The sequence below is a fragment of the Cervus elaphus genome, chromosome 18, assembly GCF_910594005.1.
Source record: "Cervus elaphus chromosome 18, mCerEla1.1, whole genome shotgun sequence".
In the NCBI taxonomy this organism is placed as follows: Eukaryota; Metazoa; Chordata; class Mammalia; order Artiodactyla; family Cervidae; genus Cervus; species Cervus elaphus.
Window position 1 is genome coordinate 22614388 of NC_057832.1, and position 23273 is coordinate 22637660.

Sequence of the window (23273 nt, forward strand, 5' to 3'; positions counted from 1 at the left end):
CTTAAAAACTAGTTAAGATCACATTGAAGAAGAAACTCTTACACACATAGGGTCATTTAAAATATGATGGGTAAAAAATCCACCTGTAATGCAGGAGACGCAGATTCAATCCCTAAGTCAGGAAGATCCCCTGGAAGTGAGCATGGCAACACATTCCAGTATTCTTGCCTGGAGATCTCCATGGACAGAGGAGCTTAGCGGTCTATAATCCATAGTGTTGAAAAGAATCAGACACAACTGAAGCAACTTAGCACACACATCTCTATCAAATCAAAGATTGTAATCTTTCCATGAATATGTCCTGAATATAGAAATACAATTGATTGTGGGCACTCACTTTGTTTTGTAACTCTTAGTAAGCATCATAGCTTTACCCCGATATTTTCCCTGTTTTTCTTCCCTGAGCCTATTGATTTGCTGGAATTATCTTCCACAGGTTTGGTCCTAAGCACAAGACTTCTAGAAGAAGTTTTGAGGTAAAAATTAAGTACTTAGGGTGTACAAGATCCTTGTGGAGGCAAGAGAAAGTATGTCAAACCTGCTAATTTGTCAAGTTGGTGAAGGACTTGTCCTGTAATTTTGGCTTACTTTCAAAAGAATAAAGGCTTCAGAAACTCTTATTAATTAACCTGAACGGTGGGTCGTAATAGCACTTTTATAGAAACACACTTGTAACAAGCCCTCCGTCGTCTCCTCAGAAAAAAGTGTGTATAGACCTTACTTGGTTTGTAAGAAGGCAAAAGAGCAGAGGGACCTATTTTGGAGGCAGAGGTTAATACCTTGTATTCCGCTGTTTGAGTTTTCAGGTATAACTTAGGTATCTGAAAGAAGTACATTGTAGTCGGAAAGTGGATCACTCACACATGAAACCTGACTCAAAGATTTTTTTTAAAGTGGCTACCTCTTGTCTAGATTATTTCTCTTTTCGTTCTAAAAAGCAGGTGTTTCATCTCAGATTTGGGAAAGTATTACATGGGTATGATCTGTGCTTCACAGACCATTAGCAGGAGCATTCAGCAGAATGTGGTTAGCAGTAACTAGCATGAAAATGTGAGAATTCCTTCTTTTCTCCAAAGACCTCCTTTGCTTGCCACTGCCTCTTTGGGATTAAATTCATAGCTGCTGTAAGCAGGAGCAAGAAACAGGGGTGGTGGTTTCTTCACCAGAGATGAAATACTTGAGCTTTCTCATTTTTTCCTGGGTTGATGATGCTTGTGAGTAACTAGAAAGGAGCAATTAATTGAGCTTTTATAAAATATTAAGTTTATAAGTAGTCAGTTACTAGTATGATAACCGTTATTAGGTATGAGCTATGACCGGATGAAAGTAGTGCCTCCCATTCTTTCCTTCCCTGGATGAAGGTTTCCAGCCTTGAAGAACTCCGTTGTCTTCCACGTTCACTAATATTAATCTAGTCATTCATGTATTTATTCAGCAAATAGTTGAACACCTGCACTGTGTCCAGCATTGTGCTAATGGCAAATATACAATGACGATATTCCATTCTTTCCCGCAGGGAGTTTGTAGACTAGAGTCCATCTCTATTTCTCTCTCTCTGTCTCTCTCTGTCTCCCTCGGACAGGTGACAAACCCTGTCTCTCTGACACCCCACAACCATCACCATCAACAACCTCACACTTGATTGCCTTCCACTCTCATGTTCTGTTGTACTTTGAAAGATAGCAAAGCAATCTGTCAGTCAGGACTCTTTGCTGTCTGTAAAGTCCTTGGGTTCTTTGCCATATGAGACAGATCCACTGTTCAGACCAGGAATCAACAGAGGTTCAGTGGGATGAGCTTGATTCACCTGTGTGTGTGTTTATACGTGTGTAGTTCTTACAGCTCATTGGCATCTCAAAGGAACTAGAATGGGGTTATTACTCATAAGTACGAACTGGACTTCATGTGTAAGTTCACACCTAGCATGCCCCTCCGGTAGATTCTGGACTTGGTTCCAAGCCCATCTTAAATTCACCTCCTTTAGTGGCCCCTTGTGCCCTGTCCCCCTTCCCAGGTGGTTAATTGTCTGACCCCCACAGAAATTATCACACTGTTGCTTCTGCTTCTGTCAATTTGTGTATGGTGAGTGATCCAGTTTTCAGGCTTTTCTCATCCATCGTATTCATCATATTCATCTTTGCGTTCGTGGTCCCTAGTAAGAAGCATGGCATGTGATTTATATCCCTAAGTTTCTTGGATGAATTAATAAGTATGTCTCTCTAGATAATCAGTACAGGTCTTCTGGAACAGAGGTCATCAAACCCAATCCAGCCTCCACCTGTCTTTATAAGTAAAGTTTTTTCTGACCACAACCACACTCCTGCAGTTCCATACTGTTTTCATACTAGTGTAGCGGAGTGAGTAGCTGTGACAGGGTCAGTTGCCCACAGCCTAAAATATTTTCACTCTGGCCTGTTACAGAGAAAGCTTGCTGACTCCTAGTCTAGACATGTTTCCTTCCACTCAACATTGTTGGATAAACTCTGAAATTGTCTTAGTCATTAGTTGCCATTTTTCTAGATTTTTTTAAAAGTAATACACCATTACTTTTGGCCTACCATGGTACCACAAAGGTAATAATTAAGTTAATAGCTGTAGTTGATTGCAATCCTTAGTCTGATTCTCTGCTGTTATTGAACATGTAATTGAAGTAGGGTATTTTCTAAATTGCACCAATACCGCATTCGCGAGTCACCGTTTTGTTTAATTGTGGGACTTCAGTGGAAACTAGGACAGAAAGCCTGCCATTACAACTGGATATATAATAAATATCTAGCTCCATTTAGGGAAAGGAGAATTTCCTTTCCATTTAGGCAAAAGAAAGAGTGATGTGAGAGGCACTGACAGTAAGCTGACTAGATAGAGGGGAAGAGAGTGAGGAGGTGGAAACTGATCACAGGGCTGCCGGTCGCAGAAAGCGTGGTCCCTGTCGTTAATAGAAATCAGGAAATCAGAAACTATGGGGGAAAGATGATCATCCCATTTTTAGTAGAAGAGGACTTGAGCTCCAGAGAGAAGACAGGGCTGGGAGGTAGACTTGAGAGTCTTTGATGCTGGGAAAGATTGAGGGCAGGAGAAGAGGGTTACAGAGGATGAGACTGTTAGATGGCATCATCGACTCAGTGGACGTGAGTTTGCACAAACTGCGGGAGATGGTGAAAGACAGGGAAGCCTAGTCTGCTGCAGTCCATGGGGTCACAAAGAGTTGGACACAACTGAGTGGCTGACCAGCAAGAACACAGTAAAAGAAGAAGAGGTAGTCAGGCGTCTTGTTGGAGTGAGACTAAGAAGAATACAGTCCCAGCAATGGCCTTATGAGCTAAATAGCTCAGGAGATCAGTTATTACCTTTGAAAATGAAGACCAGCTTGTCAAAGCTTAAAGCTGTGGTATCCAGTATGAAGACTTGGACCTCTGATTGCTCATGAAGGTGGTAATGGACAGATTTCAAAAAGCCTAGTGGAAATTTCATATGTAGCTAGATAAGCAAACAGACAAAACTGTCAAAATTCTTCTTCTTTTCCTGAAGTCACACCAATCCAGTGTTGGTTTTAACATGGACTAGAAGTTCTGATGTACATTAAAGATGGATTTGATTGGTTTAAACTGGAGAAGTGCTTTATTACTTAATCTTGCCTCTTTGGCCTTTTGAATGCATTCATTTGAGTGTGCCTTGGAACACACTTTGGCAAATGTATGAGATAGTGATGTAAGGTTGCCTGGCAGCAGGCTTTGTGATGGGCAGAATCAGGCTTTTAATCCCAAGATGTCCAAATAATTGCCACACTAATAGGTTATAGAGTGTTGCCGTGTACATTGTCTCATCTGGTCCTCACACCACTCGTTGAAACATCTCCCAGCCACCTTTGTTTCCAAAAATAATAAATCAGTCTCCTTTTAACTTCGCACAGTCCTCGCCATTAAGAGTTGCTCTAGAATTGATTTGGAAGAATATAGTATTTTCTCTTTGACTTCTGTTAGGAAAACTGCAGTCCTGCTTTTTTAATGTCCATTTGCAAAATCACCTTAGAACGAGTTTGTGCCGTGTCTATAGAATTTTTTAGGTGAATATGTCACATCTGTGGCTATTTAATTCAGTTACCTGAAGAGTAATGATGCAAATAGTCATAATAAATATTTGAGGCTAGAAGTGGATTTTGACGTGGGCATATTTCTGACTTTCTATTTCATTATGTACATTTCAAAATTATTGATTATTGTAATCAGAGTATCATTAACTAAAACTATGAAAAGCTCATTGCTAAAAATCCTTAGAATGTTTTTCAACATCCTGTGCTGCTTCAAAGCTTCAAAAAGAAACTTCTAAATAAGAACTGTTTGTAAGTTATGTGTGTTTAGAAATTTCTTCTGAAATAGACAAAAAGCGTAAGCAAAATTAACCCAGAAGGTTAACTGAATACTTTCTTAGGAGAACTATATTCCATGCCACAAAGTTGCTGGATTTTCTTTTTAATTTTAAAAAGATAGACACCCACAGACAATTGAGAAAAAGCAGTTTTCACACACAAATAGGCATCAAAGTTAAGACACCTTTTGTTAATGACTCAGATAACTGGATGTGCTGAGCTATAATGCCAAACAGCATCCATTGCTATATAGTTCCAGGAAGAGCCACAGCAGCTTCTACCTTGTCCAAGGTGGAATAAGTGCCACGGGTGAAATCTTGTTCCTGCAGCTGACATTGAATTCCTTTGGCAGAGTCTCTCCTCTGATCGGTTTCTGGCATCATCTCAAGTGTCCCCACCCCCCAGCAGCTGCTGCGCTTTCAAATGCCAGCATGACTCAAGAGAAGTAAGGATCATTCAGCTCCAAACACTGAGGAGGTTTTGGAGTCTTCCACATCAAGGGAGGCCAGCCAAGCTGTGCTCCGAGCCAGCCTCTAAAAAAGACCTTGCAAAGTTGTAAATGTTTTATAGCTGAGCTCCTGCTTGAGCCGTCTCCCCCATGTTCCGTCTCCTCTGTCCCAGTGCTGGCCGCAGGCCATTAGCAAGGGGCGGACCAGAAGGGGAAACTTTGACTCACAATTTCTCCCTGAATCTCCCAGACTCTCAGGGGTGACATTCTTTACTGGACTTGGGACATAGAGGGGAAGTGGCTGGGTTCCTGTCAGGAGGCGTTTAAAAACCCAAAGCAGGAAAGACGGGGAGGACCCAGCCCAGACATTTGAAGCAGAGTTGGAGCCAGAGAACGAACAAAAGAAAAGTCATTTGGTCCCTGCTTTGAATGTAAGGGATGATTTGATAGTGTTTATTCTTGTATATTTTTTCATTCCACTTTATTTGAAGCTAAAATTCTTTTGATTTTAGAGTTGGGCTTCTGTATAACAGGCCCTCTCCTGGTTTAACTGAGTGTTCCTCAACATAGCAGTATCCTGTTTCTTTATAAAATGCATCCATTGTTTTCTTTTACACTTAGGAATTGAGGCAAAACAAACCCCTTAGATACAGAGATGCAGTGACTTTTGACAATAGCTTTTTAAAGAATGATAGTAGTAGAAAAAATGATAATCATTTTTGTTTTTTACATATGTGTATATCCTAGATGGTGCCAAAGGTCCCAAATCACTAAGGGCATCCAGTTCATTGGTGGTACGAGGAGGAAAAATTAAGCGGAAGTTCGTGAATCTGGGGTAAGCGCTTCACGAGGTAACAAGCAAGCCCTCTGTAAGAGAAGGGTTACGTTCCCTTTCTGACTGTGTGCTGTCATTACAGGGCACCTTTGCGGAAGAATTCCAACAAGGGAAAGAAATGGAAAGAGAAAGAGAAAGAAGCCAATAGGTTTTCTCCAGGTAGCAGGTATGGGTGGGTGATTAAGAACACAGGTGTGTCCATGCATCTGAACTTTCTGACTTCCTGCCATTGTTACCAAAGTCAGTGGTCAGTATCTTTGTGCTGATGTGATGTATCGAGAGGTGAGATGAAAGAAAAGTTCCCGACTTGGTCCATTGGTTTAATTGCAGAATCATGGTCACGTGAACAGTTTCAGTAAATGCTTATCTAAATACGGCATAAAGATATCTATGTGACAAATCAGTTAGACATACTTCAGTTTTTTTGCCTGTCTACCCACAATGCTTGTATATTCTCTTTTTAAGTCTGAAAGGGTGTTTTTGCATTTAAGTACCTTGTTGGCTTTCAAGACTGTTTCCGTCCACCTGCGTATAGGAAAGACCACTGTCTCTGGACTCAGCTGTTAAATTGATTTTTGCCAGTGCCATCAACTATGCTTACTATTAGATAAAAACTGTCCTATAGAGAAATGAGCTTTGTGTAACATATTGTCAAGCTTTCCCACTTTTATTCTGAGATTGCATGATTGTAAACCTGGCTTTGTCTAGGGGGACATTAAGGCACAGATGTGTTCTCTGTCTCAAGTCCAGCTGCCTGGGTTTAAATCAGTGCTCTCCCAAGCACTCCCTTTAAAACCTTGGACAGGTTATGTAGCCTCTCTAGCTTCGTTTTCTCTTCTGTGAAATGAGGGTAAAAATTAAAGAGTAGCTACCTTATAACATTGGTGTAAGGGTTAAATGAGTTTTCATATAAAGCTTTTAAACTGCTACCTTGCACATAGAAGGCATTCAAAAATAATAATAAAGATAGAAACTCACTAATATTATTATTTGTGAGTTACAAAGAAGTTTTATACTTATCATTTCATTTGATTCTTACAATAAGATTGGGAGAGGAGATAATAATGCTACACTTTATTGATGAAGAACTTTGCCATCATGGAATTTAATTGATTCGGCCAGGATTATCCAACAGGCCATTAATGTCAGTTAGCTGGAGCTTGGCCTCTTGTTTAGATGTCTTTTCTACACTGAATGTCATATGCACTTACTTAAGCATCTAATGATGTTTATATTGCTTTATGAATTTAGGGAATCATCCCAAAAGTACAGACTAAGGAAGAAACAGACACAATGCTAAGAATAAAGGCACACAAAATTATTTGTGTTCCATTTATCCATTTCATAGATTATCCCAAGCCTTTTTTCTTTTTTCTCTTTTCTGGCATACAACTTGGTGAGAAATTGTACCTTCTCCCTGAGATTACAGGAGAATGGGGGAGAGGGTAAAGGATGGGAAGAGAGAATTCCAAAATTTATTTTTGTTATTCTGGGTTTCCTTTATGCTGTCCAATGGAGAATGGCAAGAAAGCTCTGTCTGTATTGAGGACAGGAATCTCAGGGGAAAATTAGGCCAAAATGCAACTCAAAAGCAATTTTTAATTTTGCATGATTTCAAAATGAGAAATTTAGTGAGTAGAATTAAGAATTAAGAATAGAAGAGTATCAAGTATGCTCAGGGGGAAAAAACAACAACAAATGGTGACACCATTTAAGGGAGAGAGAGATGCCCAAATAGACTACGGGGGAGACACCGGGACCCTTCAGAAATGACACTGTGTCCCCTGTGGCCCCGGGGCTCCTGAGGCAGCCGCCACCTCTCACCTTTGGAGCTTCACCCTCAGTGGGGCGTATTAAGCACAGGCTTCCAGCAGAGGGGAGACAAGGCTTGCCTGAGTTTCATTATAGTAGCCAGAGAGTTCTCATGTCCTTGTTTAAATTTCAGGTGAAAATCTAGCAGGCCTTGATCCTCTTGGCAAGTGCTCACCTTACTCTCGGCAAACCACACACATCCCCCGGCGGGCAGTCATCTGCGCGAAGCTCAACCACAGTTAACGCCAGCTTCTGAGCCAGCAGCCACCCCGGCTACCTAGTCAGCTACATTTTAAAACATCAGTTCTTGTGTCTCTCTGCATCAGTAGTCAGGAACAATTCACATGTACAATGTTATAAAATAGTTTTCAATTAGAATCATAGTTTCATAATTATTTCTAATTACAGTAGAATGTTGACAGGACTGAAAGGAGCTCATGTAATTGTAATAATAAGACAGGAAAGAAGAGGGACTGCTCCTGTTTCCAAAAATAAAAGTTTTGAGCTATCGCAGTGATTGGTTAACAGTAATCAAATCTAATGACAGCCTCCGTTCTCCTACGTAAACGAATAATTGGGCCAGAACCTTATGAAAGCTATTCCAGGAAGCACAGTTACTGTCCAGCGTACTGCAGTGGAGTTGGCTTCACAGGGTCCCTGGAGATAGGTGGGGGACAAGCCCCAGTGCTGCAGGCTCCCCCTGGTCTTCCCAGTGGTTAGAAGGACTGGGAGTAAACTCATCAGTCCTGTGAAGTTGCCTCAAAAAGGATTCACAAACTGAGTTAGTAATCTTATCTTAGGCTTCTCAGCCATTTCTTATAAGATTAAAAACATTGGATGAGGTCAGTCAGTTGGTGATAACCTGAGTGTCCCCTCCCTGTCGTTTGACCTGAAAACAAACTCTGGCGGAGGTAATGGAGATAATGGTGACCTCCTTCAGAAGGTCCCATGCACATACTGCCGCTCTCGGTGCCCCCGAACCCTGCAGCAAGACATCGTCGACCCACGCCTCCACCAGAGACTCCTGGACACTCACGGGCAAGTCTGGGTCAGTCTCTTCTGGGGTCACTGCCCCTTTCTCCTGGGTCCTGGTACACACGAAGTTCTGTTTGTGCCCTCCAAGAGTCTGTTAACTCAGTCCTGTGTAAGTACTGGCGGCTCTGTGGTGGAGTGAATGGCAACCTCCTCCAAGAGGGCTTGTGCCATACCCAGGTCTGCTGCACCCAGAGCCCCTGCCCCTGCGACAGGCCACTGCTGACCCGTACCTTTGCAGGAGACACTCAGACACAGTTCTGGCTCAGTCTCTGTAGGGTCTCTGGGTCCTGGTGCGCAGAAGGTTTGTTTGAGCCCTCTGAGCGTCCTGGCAGGTAAGGGGTTTGATTCTGAATGCGATTTTGCCCCTCCTGCCGTCTTGCTGGGGCTTCTCCTTTGCCCTTGGATGTGGGGTCTCTTTTTTTGGTGGGATCCAACATTCTCTAGCCGCCGGTTGTTCAGCAGCGAGTTGTAGTTTTGGAGTTCTCGCAGGAGAAGATGAGCACATGTCCTTCTGCTATACCGTCTTATGTCAAAACCTTCCTCAGTGATCAGTGCAACGAAATAGAGGAAAACAATAGAACGGGAAAGACTAGAGATCTCTTCAAGAAAATTAGAGATGCCAAGGGAACATTTCATGCAAAGATGGGCACAATAAAGGATAGAAATGGTATGGACCTAACAGAAGCAGAAGATACTAAGAAGAGGTGGCAAGAATACACAGAAGAACTGTACAAAAAAGATCTTCATGACCCAGATAATCACGAGGGTGTGATCACTCACCTAGAGCCAGACATCCTGGAATGTGAAGTCAAGTGGGCCTTAGGAAGCATCACTGTGAACCAAGCTAGTGGAGGTGATGGAATTCCAGTTGAGTTATTTCATCCTAAAAGATGATGCTGTGAAAGTTCTGCACTCAATATGCCAGCAAATTTGGAAAACTCAGCAGTGGTCACAGGACTGGAAAAGGTCAGTTTTAGAAAGACAATGCCAAAGAATGCTCAAACTACTGCACAATTGCACTCATCTCACATGCTAGCAAAGTAATGCTCAAAATTCTGCAAGCCAGGCTTCAGCAGTACATAAACTTCCAGGTGTTCAAGGTGGATTTAGAGAAGGCAGAGGAACCAGTGATCAAATTGCCAGCATTCGCTGGATTACTGAAAAAGCAAGAGAGTTCCAGAAAAACATCTGCTTCTGCTTTACTGACTATGCCAAAGCCTTTGACTGTGTTGATCACAACAAACTGGAAAATTCTTCAAGAGATGGGAATAGCAGACCACCTGACCTGCCTCCTGAGAAATCTATATGCAGGTCAAGAAGCAACAGTTAGAATGGGACATGGAGCAACAGACTGGTTCCAAATTGGGAAAGGAGTACATCAAGGCTGTATATTGTCACCCTGCTTATTTAACTTATATGCAGAGTACATCATGAGAAATGCTGGGCTGGATGAAGCACAAGCTGAAATCAAGATTGCCAGGAGAAGTATCAGTAACCTCAGATATGCAGATGATACCACCATTATCGTAGAAAGCGAAGAGCCTCTTGATGAAAGTGAAAGAGGAAAGTGAAAAAGTTGGCTTAAAACTCAGCATTCAGAAAACTAAGATCATGGCATCCGGTCCCATCACTTCATGGCAAATAGATGGGGAAACAGTGGAAACATGGCTGACTTTATTTTGGGGGGCTCCAAAATCACTGCAGATGGTGACTGCAGCCATGAAATTAAAAGATGCTTGCTCCTTGGAAGAAAAGTTATGACCAACCTAGACAGCATATTAAAAAGCAGAGACATCGTTTTGCCAACAAAGGTACATTTATTCAAAGCTTTGGTTTTTCCAGTAGTCATGTATGGATGTGAGAGTTGGGCCACAAAGAAAGCTGAGTGCTGAAGTATTGATGCTTTTGAACTGTGGTGTTGGAGAAGACTCTTGAGAGTCTGTTGAACAGCAAGGAAACCCAAGCAGTCCATCCTAAAGGAAATCAGTCCTGAAAATACATTGGTAGGACTGATAACTGAAGCTGAAACTCTGATACTTTTTGGCCACCTGATGTGAAGAACTGACTCATTTGAAAAGACCCTGATGCTGAGACAAATTGAAGGTGGGAGGAGAAGGGGACAACAGAGGATAAAATGGTTGGATGGCATCACTGACTTGATGGACATGAGATTGAGTAAGCTCCAGGAGTTGGTGATGGTAGGGAGGCCTGGCGTGCTGCAGTCCATGGGGTTGCAAAGAGTTGGACACAACTGAGCAACTCAGCTGAACTGAACTGAACTGAAAGAGTAGAGAGCTTATGTTGTCCCTTGTGGAGACAAAATGATTCAAATACATGATCAACATGAAACAAATAGATGAGTTTAAAATAAGGAGAAGACAAAACAAGGAGAAAAACACAGGATTTGGTTCTATCCTTTTCAAATACATGCTCAGTGAACTTTCTGATTTAACCAGGTTACACAGCAGGTAATCAAAGCAGGAAAGAGTTGTCCGAGCTTGCTCATCCCTTAACGTGTTCACCAGAGAAAGGTAAAATACTCTCCTTAGAGCAAGGAAACGCTCCCGGCTCAGTCACTGAATGGAAAGCCCTGTGAGCAGACACGTGTGTCTCAGGACAGGGCTAGGTGGTGGCAGGTGGGAAAATGTCAAGGCAAGGAGACAGCGCTCCTCTGTGGAAGTGAGTCAGCTTTCTCCTTTAAAGTCTGAATAGTGGAGAAGACGCAGAGCTGGAATCCAGCATTCATCCTGACTTTGCCACAGGTAAGGCTCTGAATTCCTCACCAAAAAGCAAGTGAGTTCAACTAAAACTACATAGTCTGTGATCCCCATCTGTCTCTGGTCTACATCGTCCAACATGGTAACCTCTAGTCAGATGTGGCCATTGAGCACTTGAAGTATAGCTCGTATATACTGAGATGTATGCTTGATTTTAAAAACTTAGTATGGGAAAAAAATAATGTGAAATATGTTGATATTTTTATAATACTGATTGCATGTTGAAATAACATTTGGATATTTGGGATAAAAATAAAACAAAAATTAATTTTACTTTTTTTTCCACATGGCTACTAGAAATTTTTAGTTTACATATATGATTCATATTATATTTCTATTGGATAGTGTTGATCTATATGATTTCATGAAAAGCATACTCTTGATTTCTAACTCATTATTTTGTTGTTCTATAAATTAGTATTAATTTGCTTGTTTACCTTTTTTTATCTATATGTACTCCTCTTTGTTCCAAATATTATTTTATGATACAACAATATAATTTATTTTCAAAGTAAATTGGATAGGGAAAGACAAGATGAAACAAAAAGTAAGATTGGTATTTAAAATAGAACATCTTCAGCAGTACTTCATAGTAAATGGCAGTGGCCTCCAGTAAAAGCCAAGAACATAATGTCAAAGTGGTTAAGAACCTGAGTTCAAATCCCAGCTCTCTCTTGTCACTTGTCCTCTTGAGCAAGTTACCTAACCTCTCTGTGCCTCAATTTTCTTATACACTTACCTCTCCAGGTCATTAGAGGGACTGAGATTGCGTTTAACCACATTTTAAGTCCTTACTAAATATAAGTGGCTATCATCATTATTACTACTTAAGATAATTTTTATTGCAGGGATATAAAAACATTCTCTGTACATATTTTGCTTACAGTCTCCTTTATGCAGGGGTGACTTTGGTGATATCTTGAATAATACTTGCACTGTGTGGATTGTAGTTCAGCCAGCTCTTCATAGATGCTGTTTCTCTCAAAGATGAATCATAGCGCTATAGTGAGCTTTGAGATTATACTGAGAGACAAGTGTGTGGAGGGCAGTCCTGCCTTGTTGCTGAGAGCCTCTGCTACTGAGCGGGGGAGGAAACACACTAGTTTCCCAAGAGCTAAGAGCAAGATAAAGCACAAAGAGGAAAACCTAAATCTGCCTAAACCTGGTCTGGAGAGGAGCCAAATTTTTCCCTCAAAAAAATGTTTACAAACAAAAATGTAGTTATAAATGCCAGTGGAGGATGGTGATCAGAAATTGGCAGAATAATCTGAGCCTTGGAGCTTGGAAAGTTTTAAAGCACATGTTTGCAAACCATTAGGATCCATGAGCAGTGATGGCAGAAACTCAGTAAAGCACCCCCGGAGAGCTCAACCTTGGCCGTGGGCTCCCAGGAACGCTCCCTTTCACTGGATGTTTTCGATGCCCAAAGGGGGCTTTGTCATTAAATTTGTGTTATAAGTTTAAAGTAATCAATAAAGTCTCCCAATTTTACAGCCTAACTTTTTTTTAGTTTCAGCTCAGCTTACAAATCTCATTTTGTTTATACATCTAATAAAATCTTATGTGGAATAAAGGCAGTCACTTTTGTGAAGACGTTTGAACAATATGAGCTTAGCCTCAGGAGGGCAGACTCGTTGCCCCCAAATCGTCCTGTTTTAGGTGCATTTATAAATTTAATCTGTTTCATTTTCCTTTTAAGTAATTCCCTGTGCCTGAAAGCTGACACAATAACATTCCTGACAAGTTAGTACTTTTCATACTTAAAAAGCTTTTCAAAATCTAATAAAGTAAAATAGCTATGGTGACTCTAAAGGTCCCAGTACTCTTATCAGTGTGGTTATTTAACTTAATTAGTTAAATCTGAAATCAGTTAAATGTATTAAAATAGACTCAATAGATAAGTTTCTCAGATTTCTAATGCAAGTTTTTGTAAATACTAAGCAATATATTTATTACTCCTGAACTAACATTTTTATTTTGATAATATAGATTTTATTTACATAGTCATCTTGCTGTTTCATTTTATATCTTCCCAGTATGGGAAAGACTCATTAAGGGAACAGTTTCTCCATCTAAAACGAGAAAAATCTATTTTTCCCTCAACACTCCTAGGTTCTTCAACTGAAGCCCTGTAAATTAAACTGACAGAAGACAGTTAATAAGGGAAAGGCATACAAATGTATTTAATGTAATTTTTATGAGACACAGGAGCCTTCATAAGGAAATGAAGACCCAGAGAAGGAGTTAAGCCTGAAGAATTTTTATAGTAGATTTGATGAAGTGTAGAAAATTTGGGGAAATGTGATAGGACAAAAAGGTACGAGCTAAGAGTAGTAAGCTGAGGACACTCAGCAAGTCCTGTTCATTCGTTTGCTCAGATCCCTCTTGGTACCTGTGGAGAGGTCTGCTCCTCTCCTCTGCATGTAGGAGGGCACCTCTTGGCCCCCAGGGTCTTGTTACCTGGTTCAGGGGGGAGGTGGGAGGTCAGAGAGCTCCTCCTGCATCTGCCATTCCTCAGATTCCTTCAGCTTAAAATATTCAAAAGACTAGATATACCCAGGTACCATATTTTGGGATAGCATTTCCTAAACCCCATCATAAGTCAAAGTTAAGCACTTTATAGTGACTGTCTCAGATGGGTTGTTGATTATTGACCAGATATTTAGACTATAACTCAGAATCTGGAAGCAGGATGTATTCAGTGTTATTGGCCTGGCTGCAGATGGACACCCTCTTGTTATAGCTGTGATCTGTTCAGGTCTCTCAGTCACCTTCAGAAGAGGCTGGCTTTACAACTTCAGTCTCCTTGGTGAACATTAGAACCTTACAGAATTACTTCGTCTGACTTGAGTAAATGGAGGTCTGCAACCCTTCCTCTGGTTGCACCTAAGTTTCTTCAATTAATCTCCTTTACTACCTGCTTGAGTTCTATATTCTGTTTATACTTTCTCTGTTCTGGCAGTTCCTGAACGCCTAATTATATTTTGATGACTCCAGTTATATTCTGAGTATTTTATACACCTTTTATTCAAAGTTAAACTGAAAAAAAATTCACCAAGGAATGTTTACTTGAGCAACTTAATTTTGGGGTGTTAGCACCAGGATAAACTGGTTTCAAGATGTGTACAAATTACTTAATTGTTTTATAGAGTTGCTAATTGTAAACCATTTAAATGCCAGGAGACAGTAACTCCCCCCATCACACACCCCCAAAATGACATTTCAGGATTATGGAGACTTAACTTTAAGCCATGCTTTCTCCCAGTTCCTATGAATAAAACAATCAGGGGGACTTCCCTGGTGGTCCAGTGGTTAATGCTCAGTGCTTCCATGGCAGGGGACACGGGTTCAATCCCTGGTCAGGGAACTAACACCCCATATGCTGCACAGCCAAAAAAAAAAAAAGGAAAAAGAAAATGAAAGTTTCCAACAGGGATGTAATAGTAATTTATGAATCTAGTTTTTCCAAAAGTGGTAGTGAACCATTAGTGTATAAACTGTAAAAGAAAAATAAACATAGAACACATACCTGTGTTGATCCTCCAAAAGTTATTTTCAGATCTATTAATCATTTCTGCCAATCGTGAGTTTTCAAGGGGATTATTAAGGATCTAGATAGAGTTTATGCCCCTTGACCATAATCTGTCCTCAAACTCTAAAACATTAAGAAAAGGAAGGAAGAATTTTATGTTATTCTGAACAGATTTCTCCACAAAGTGAAACAGTCTGTAAGAGTGATCAATAATAGAATAACCATTACCAAACCCTCTCTGCTCCTTTTGTAGACCCAAGAGTTGAGTTTATCTAAAAGGAGATTGGCATTTGTTTCAGAAAAGTTGGTAAGCTGATAGGTCTACAATTTTAAAGTAGTGGAGGATTTTATTTCTTAAATGAACATTCTATGCTCTAGTTCCAAGCAGATGGAAGCAAACCACTGTTCTATTTTTGAAGGACACTAGGAACCACACAGAGGTTCCATCAGCTCAGGGAGCTTTAGAGTCAAGGATACACAAAGAAATGAGGGGGACAGGATACAGCCTCAGCAGAGGCACAACCAGACCTCCTGGAGAACTGGAACACAGTTTCCAAAGTGCCCCAGGGGCTGGTGGTTTGCAGGTGTGGGGACAGTTGCTGTCTCCGTAGAAGTGGGCTTTCGTTGTTTTCTATGTGACAGTCCCTTTGTATCATTGATTTCTTGGTGTAGAAAGCTAGAGCAGAAAGCCTCTGGATGTCATCCAGGGCTGAACTTCCATGACTTCATCATTCTCACATCATGGCCTTCAGACCCGTCTTCAGTGCTGGATGTACAAGTCCACATGGAATTATTTGTCTTGAGTATTTTCCTGGCAGTGAGAATTTTATGAAAGGGTTTAGTGAAATGTGGTCTTCAAATTTTGTTTGAAACATTACCTGGCTAGGATTTGAGCTACCAAAAGTCCTTTTCATGGGTCTTAGAATGACAACAGTCAGGCAATAATATCCCTACTTGCTATTTATTAGAAGTTGTAGTGGTGGTTGTTTTAAAAGCGTTGTTACAAAAGCAGTTCACTTGGGCATAGTACAGGATACTCAGGCTGTCGTTAATAGTGGCCTGTTTATAAATTTGAGAACAGTATCCATATATTTAAGTACTAACGTACCTTATGTGAATTACGGATGGAACTCTTTAAAAAATTCCCATGTTACTTTGATTAACTGATTCAGAAATTTATAACCAAAGACAAAAATAAACGTCAGGTCCAGGTTATCTCATATATTCCCAGTTATGAGTATGAGACTACAGAGAAAATATTTTTATGTTTTAAAGTATATAAAAGATATATAAAATATAAAAAATATTTTAAAGCATAAAAAAATATTTTTATGTTTTAAAGCACAGTTAGAGCTTTCTGAGCATTTTTACTGGAATGTGGGACTGAGCTAAAAGATAAGCCTGAGAAGGTAAATTATGACTAGCTAGTTAGATTTATCTGCAGAGAGATTTACCTCCCCAGAGGTATGTGATTATGTTTTCCAGGAGTGGGGCCGGGGAGAGGGACTTTGAGACCCAACTCTATGGAGATGTTCTAGGGGCTGTAAAGCTGGAGACATGAGTCTTACCTTCCTCTGACATAGATCACTTTCCAAAGCATAAGAACCCAAGATCCTTCTCAAGACGAACTTGTTTACATTAAGGGGATAAGATCTCTCTCCCTCTCTTAGAGAAGATAAGGGGGACAGCTGTCCTTCTGCTATATAACCTTAAAGATTCACATTTTAAAAAATTCCTCACATATAATGTCAACCACATATAGGATGACAACTCGTTCTCATTGTATCACCCTGGAGAGAGGAAATTAGGGCATGGGGAACCAGTGCAGTGACTTCCTATAAGTAAATAATAACCTATTTTCACGCCAGAAACCTCAAATTTGGACTCAGGACAATATTCATAAAGACACATATTAAAACCATTTAGTGAGTTCAGATATATATTTGAAGTGTCGATTCCAGGTCAACTCCCTCTCCCCCAAATTCTAACTTGGTAAGTCCAGGTACCCAAAAATCTGTGTTTATACAGTTGCCCCAGATGGTGCTTACTTATCAGACTGACTTGGGGACCACTGCACCGGCCCATGATCCAGGAATAAAAAGTGGGCTTCCCTGGTGGCGCAGACGGTAAAGCGTCTGCCTGCAATGCGGGAGACCTGGGTTCAATCCCTGGGTCGGGAAGATCTCCTGGAGAAGGAAATGGCAACCCACTCCAGTATTCTTGCCTGGAAAATCCCATGGATGGAGGAGCCTGGTAGGCCACAGTCCATGGGGTCGCAAAGAGTCAGACACGACTGAGCGACTTCACTCACTCGCAGAGCAGTCTGCCTCTGCTAGTATGCTTTCCTAAGTTCAGTTATGGTAACCCCACCCCACCCCCCACTTCTTAATAGTAAGTGGATTTAAGAATATAATTTTTTTATGTTAAACTTTAGGATAAAATTGAAGGTTGGCATATTTCTGGTTGGTCGTTCTCTGTTATCCTTGCAGACCCCTTTGGTTTTTAAAAAATAAATACAAAATTAAAATAGTATCTTCTGTAATCTTTAGTATGATGAACACTTTTACTCATCCAACCTGTGATTTCAGTGTGCTGCTAAAACTTTACTGACTTCTGCACTCTTTAGTTATCGTTCTCATAACCCCTTTACATTTGTATATTGCTTTAGTTTTACGAGATGCTTTTATAATAATTGTCCCATTTGAGTCTCACAATATACTTTAGAAATGAACAGAAATTGTTAGGAGTTGTATCATCTATGTAAATTTGAAATGTGTAATATTTGAAAATAATGTGAAATGAAATATGAGGTTGAGATTCAGTATACCTCTGGGACATAAGTTGCCCATAAGCCATGCTGTTGAGGCACTTTTAATTGAAAGGGAAGCTCTTTGTTGTCATGACATTAACAGCTAACAAATAATAAGTATTATATCAGTTATCACTTGAACTTACTGAGGGTGCCTTCTTCCAAAATGCACAGAAACTGCTGCCCATTCCTGCCTTAGCTCTTGATGATTTTTTTAATCAAAAGATAAATATAAATATGCAAGTGCTTGCATTAAGAAAACAAAGTCTGTTTTCAGGCTGTTTTTCAAATGCCTTTGAGTCCTTAAAATGTTAAACAATGAGCACAGACCTTTCTACTTTTACAGTTTTCAAAGCACTTTCACACATACCTAATTTAATTCTTAACCACATGTAAGATATACATAGAATATCCACCTTTTATGGATGAGGAAATAGAGGCAAAGAAGGGCCAAGGTCATGTACACAGGAAGTGAAAGACCCTGGACATTCAAGGAGGGTTTTAGGACCTCAAGTCTGGCGCTCCTCCTATGATAAGGCACTAAGATGATGATGAAAAACCAATAAGGTGTGTGTTCTGCTTAAAGTATCATGAGCCCAGAAATTTCCAGTTATTAAATGTATCATTTTCTAAAGTCTCAGGCTGTTGGGAACTTGTGTTCTGAGGAGGCCAGGGTAAAATGCTGCTTATGAGCTCATGTCACTAGTAGTGAGGCACTCATATGTGACCCAAATAAAGGGAACGCTGTGATCATTAACTCAAAGCAGTTCCTAAAAGACCGTGTCCCTCTCTGATACTAATTTATCCACATACATTTAATCCCATTTCAAAAAAGTCATCATGGCCATGGTGATACCAAAATACTTCTCATTGTTATAACATCCATTTAGATGCAAAAAAAGATTAATGTTCTAGTCAAAAGTGCAAAATTTGTACTTTGTTGTGTAGGACAATTTCTCAAACTATTACTTCAGACTGTATTCAGAGTACCTTAAAAATTCAGCCCTGTAAGTTTTCCATCTGCCCTTTTCCTTTGTCTAACACACCTCTTCTTTTCCTAACCCAGGATCTTCAGATGCAGGCTGGAAACCTGGAAACCAACGCCATCCTCCACTGCTCAGGCCTCCACACGCTCAACTGGCCTGCCCTTCTCGTGGTTTAATGAAAGCCGAAAAGGATCCTATTCCTTCAGGAATCTGCCTTCATCTGCAAGTCCCCTTCAGCCTTCTCCTGAAGCTCTAATTTCAGATAAAAAGGGGTCTAAGGTAGAAAACACGTGGATTTAAAAAAGCAAACAAGAAAACCCCAATCCTTCCTCCTCTTCAGTCTTTGGAAAGCATTCTCAACTTGTGTGTATACTCTGGATTTGAGAAACCAATGTGATAACACTGCAATAAACAATGCATGGTGTTTTTGTGTTGGGGAGAAAGAAAGCCTTATTTAACCACCACCTTCTTTAATACTCTTCCATTCTAGATTGTACGTTAATCTTTGATTTCCCTGTCTTTTCACATATTGCTATTTAATCTCAGTTTGACAGTTAAGCCATGCTGGGAAAGATGCATTTGAATCCTGGAACAGTATGATAAATCTGTTTACCAAGTATTCCACTTTAAATTACATTACAAAACTATTTTTGCTGTACTCTTCAAGATTTACTGGAAAACAAATAAATTTGAGACTGAATATGTGTTCAATATATCTAAATGAAACCCTTTCAAACAAATCAATGCTGACATAGCACCCTTACTTATTTCTTCTTTTAAATCAAACTTCCGTGTTGATGAACTGTAATCATTCTATCACCAGAGTTTTTTAACTTTAGCAGAATGGGGAATTATATGGTTATTTGTTTTTAAATGCATGACGGTTATTTCCAGCATGACCCTGCAAACCTTACCTAACAATTTATTGAAACACATGTGGTGGCTAACTTTCATGTGTTGTTTTGTCTCCTTTTATCTGTGTTCACTTTTCTTTCTCAAACAGTAACCTGTGATTAATGTTACTTGAATTTAATTCTTTTCTTGAGGTCAACAGCTCTTAACGTTTTGACAGAGTTTGAGGTCGTTACCTCCATTGACAGTATCAAATGGTAATGTGCTGTGTTAAATGCTCTCAGGCTTAAATGTTTTACTAGCTTAGCGCCTGTGCTCTGATTTCATCTCCTTTTCTGAAGTTTTAGCAAACCTTTGGAGTGTGGTACGGAATTCTCTAGCCTCTGCCATGGTTTTTATTCTTGACAACCAGCTAAACCCAATGCAAGGGAACCTAATGGGAAACTGTAACAGTCCAGTTCCTCAGGAAGTGGAATAAGAAACAAGATGGTGTTTGGTCAGGTGCTTAGAATTCCAGGAAAGGCAATGCTTCTAGAATTATTAGCAGAAGTTTTGGCAACAGCAGACCACATTGGTCTTGAAACATTTTCAGCCTTGGATCTGAGAAGTCTGAATGTTTGAATAATTCCAGTTTTTATCTTGCATTGGAGAGACTCTCGAGATTTGGTTTAAAATGTTTTACAAATGCAACTGTGTAGTCATTGTGAGTTTATTTGACTGTAACATCCACTGAACATTTTCAGTAAGTTCTGGGGAAGTTTTACTGACACACCCGAGCTCCTCCAACCCCCAGGTGATTGTTTGGACACATGTGTCTGGCCACGCTCCAGCCTCTTTGGTACTCCACCGGTGCTGTGAGAGAGTTGTATTTTAGCGTGTAACTGCTAGTGTAATGTCAGACTGTGACCTCCCCCAGAACTCATCATCTTGAAGGTTACATCCAGGAGAGGATCTGCCATTTCTCACGGTGTTTATCACAGCCAACGGCAAGCAGTCCTTCCCAGGGGGTGCCCAAGTTACCTTTCTAATATGGATTGCCATCTGTTCCTAATAACTCAGGCTCGCCACACCATCTTGTATTTTTACTTACACTGTTACTCATCACAATTAGGGCCAAAGCAGATAGGCTTATTAACAGTACTCCTCTGAGCAGTTGTAGAGGATAATGAATGCTGTACCCTTGAAGAGAGATTGAGGAATCATTTCTCTAAAATACCTGTCCTTTCATGTGATAGAGAAAGAGCCCAGAATTCTGTGTCCAGCACAGAAGGCTAGAGTTCCCAACCACTGGCAGGTGAAGGTCACCCAACCAAATATGCATCTCTTCTGAGATGACTTATAAAGAACCTCTCTAAAGCTTGTAAACAGACTTGTCTCTGGTTCACTCACCAGCCTCACTTAACGCGGAGCTTTGTTTATTTTTTCAGAATTTTCCCTTCAATGATGATTTCAGTCCTAGCAGCACCAGTTCAGCAGACCTGAGCGGCCTGGGAGCAGAACCCAAGACGCCTGGCCTCTCTCCGTCCTTGCTGCTCTCATCCGACGAGGTATGTGCACCGCATAGGCCACGGAGCTGCCGTCTCAGATCCTCCACAATGCCCACAAACTGTCACAGAGGAGAACGTTTTCAGGCAGACTTTGCAGATCAGTCATCAGGACTGTGGTTTCACATTTGATTTGAAAGCCTTGCCATTTCGCCCTCTGTCTGCCTCAACATGGAAGCCAAGTTCTGTCTCTGAGCTCCTGTAAGCTGTCCAGGGGACTCCTGGGCCTTTCTGGGATATAAATGGGATGGCTTTCCACGGACGGGTGGGGCTGGGTGGCTGAGCACAGCTCACCTTCACCACCCCCGGTACTCCCTCTGAGTCGGGCATGGCCCCTGATTGAGGATCACTGCAGGGGAGGAGGGGTGCAATTCTGATAAGGAGGGACCACTCGGGAAGAACCACTTACTTAGAAGCCAGGGTCAGGTGTGCTCTGTGATGAATTCTCAGGAGATAACTGTGTACAAGGGAGGCAGATGGCTCCACTGGTAATTTATGTGACTTAGTGCGCCGAGAGAGAAGGAGGAGAAAGAAATCCCAGTACTGGAAGCGGGTTGGGGTCGGGGAGAGAAGCTCTATAAGTAAAGATATATTCACCCGAAATATCTGTTCCTAGTTACTTCTTTCTAACATGATTTTTGCTTTGTAAAACTTTTGTTCCTCTTAAATTTCTGTCCGTATTCTTCAGACCTGGCATGATTTTAATTGTATGGAAAATGTGTACTGGATATGCATGCTTCCTATTTCTGTAACACTTTTCTTTTTGATTCCTTTGTTGCTGTCTCACTCAGAGCCTGGATATGATAGATGACGAGGTGAGCTCTCAGTGGGCTGTGTGTGGTGGCTTACGGGGTAGCGTCTGAAGCTTCTTTTCTTTCTTTGTAATGATTTAAAATCAAACGAGACAGGAAATGTTCCCCTGCAGTGGGTTTCCTCATGTTAAATAGTTTCACTCTCTGCCCTTGTCTCAATCTTAGTGGAAAAGACATTCAAAGGGATCTCCACCTCCAGAGCCCCTTGCTGTGTCTCCCACCACCATTAGCCCGACACAGACCATTGTGTTTCACCCCCTTGCCCTCATCTCAGCTTCCCCATTTCCTCCTGTTTTCCTGCATGGTCACTAAGGTGCTCCCATCTCTCCTCCCGGATTTATCACCACCTTCATCTCCTCTCAGCCTAGTGGGTCTTAAAACCAAGCTGCCTTTGCACGATTCATAGTCATGACCTGTGTTGGACAGAACCAGAGATTTGGAGTAAACTACTAAGTGCTGAGCTCTGGCACTTGCTAGCTGCATAATCTTGGAGAGGTCTGTAGACTTTCTGAGCTTCACTTACCTCATTTATTGAAAGTAATTTGATAATTTGTAAATTACCTATCCCACCTTCCTTACAGGTTTGCTTGCTGCTCAAATGAAATAATGGCTGTGAAATTTCCCCTACTAAGAATGCTTGAGGGCTTACTGCTCCCCTTCTAAGTAAAATATATACCTCAATATTTTAAAATGTATCTTTACATATTTCTAATGTCTTAGCAGAGGACCAATGCAGAGCAGTTCATTACATACAGAGATAAGTGACGTACTTGTTTTCTGCATCTGATAAACTTTCTGAAGTGTTTTAAGTGAAAACTTGTGATATTACAATGTATTTTTCAGTTATTAACTTCCTACATTAAAATGCTGCTTTGTTTGAGGGAATTTTTAAATTTCCAAATACCTAAGGAAGATGTAGAGGTGGTCACTGTTTATGCGTGTTACACATACAGCCAGACCCACTCGTTTACTCTAGGGCTTAAAAGCAAGTGTGGCTCTAGTAGGCAAGAACTGGCTTTTCGATAGCATCACATTCCTACTGAGCCACAGCTTCTCGATCCTTTAACAACCCTGCATAACATTCCTACCTCAGATCCTTGATGACGGACAGTCTCCCAAACACAGTCAGTATCCGAATCGGGCCGTTCATGAGTGGAGCGTGCAGCAGGTTTCTCACTGGCTCATGAGCCTAAATCTGGAGCAGTATGTCTCTGAATTCAGTGCCCAAAACATCACTGGAGAGCAACTCCTGCAGTTGGATGGAAATAAACTTAAGGTAAAGAACTGTATGTTACCAAGTGTAATTTGTATTACTAGTAGCACCTGAAATGTTTCCATTAGATAAGAGCCTTCTGCATAGCCGAGAGGTACTTCTCATCCACGGTCAGCAGAGAGGACATTGAATCATTTCCCAGTGGTAAAGGAGGTTTTGGAAAATTGCTGGGTTCTGAATTAAACAATAGGC

General features: G+C 40.8%; 1 protein-coding gene across 13 annotated transcripts in view; it reads left to right on the plus strand.

Annotated features, from left to right (window-relative positions):
- The window catches only part of PPP1R9A (protein phosphatase 1 regulatory subunit 9A), a 321267-nt gene that overhangs the window by 290727 nt on the left and 7267 nt on the right, over positions 1-23273 (plus strand). For 6 of the 13 annotated variants that reach the window (XM_043872339.1, XM_043872345.1, XM_043872344.1 and 3 more), the window contains 6 exons: positions 5562-5649; positions 5732-5815; positions 18681-18879; positions 20880-20999; positions 21788-21811; positions 22902-23084. In XM_043872339.1, the coding sequence (XP_043728274.1) occupies positions 5562-5649; positions 5732-5815; positions 18681-18879; positions 20880-20999; positions 21788-21811; positions 22902-23084 (698 nt within the window). The remainder of the gene's footprint in view (positions 1-5561; positions 5650-5731; positions 5816-18680; positions 18880-20879; positions 21000-21787; positions 21812-22901; positions 23085-23273) is intronic. The other 7 variants (XM_043872342.1, XM_043872346.1, XM_043872347.1 and 4 more) reach the window with 4 other exon arrangements.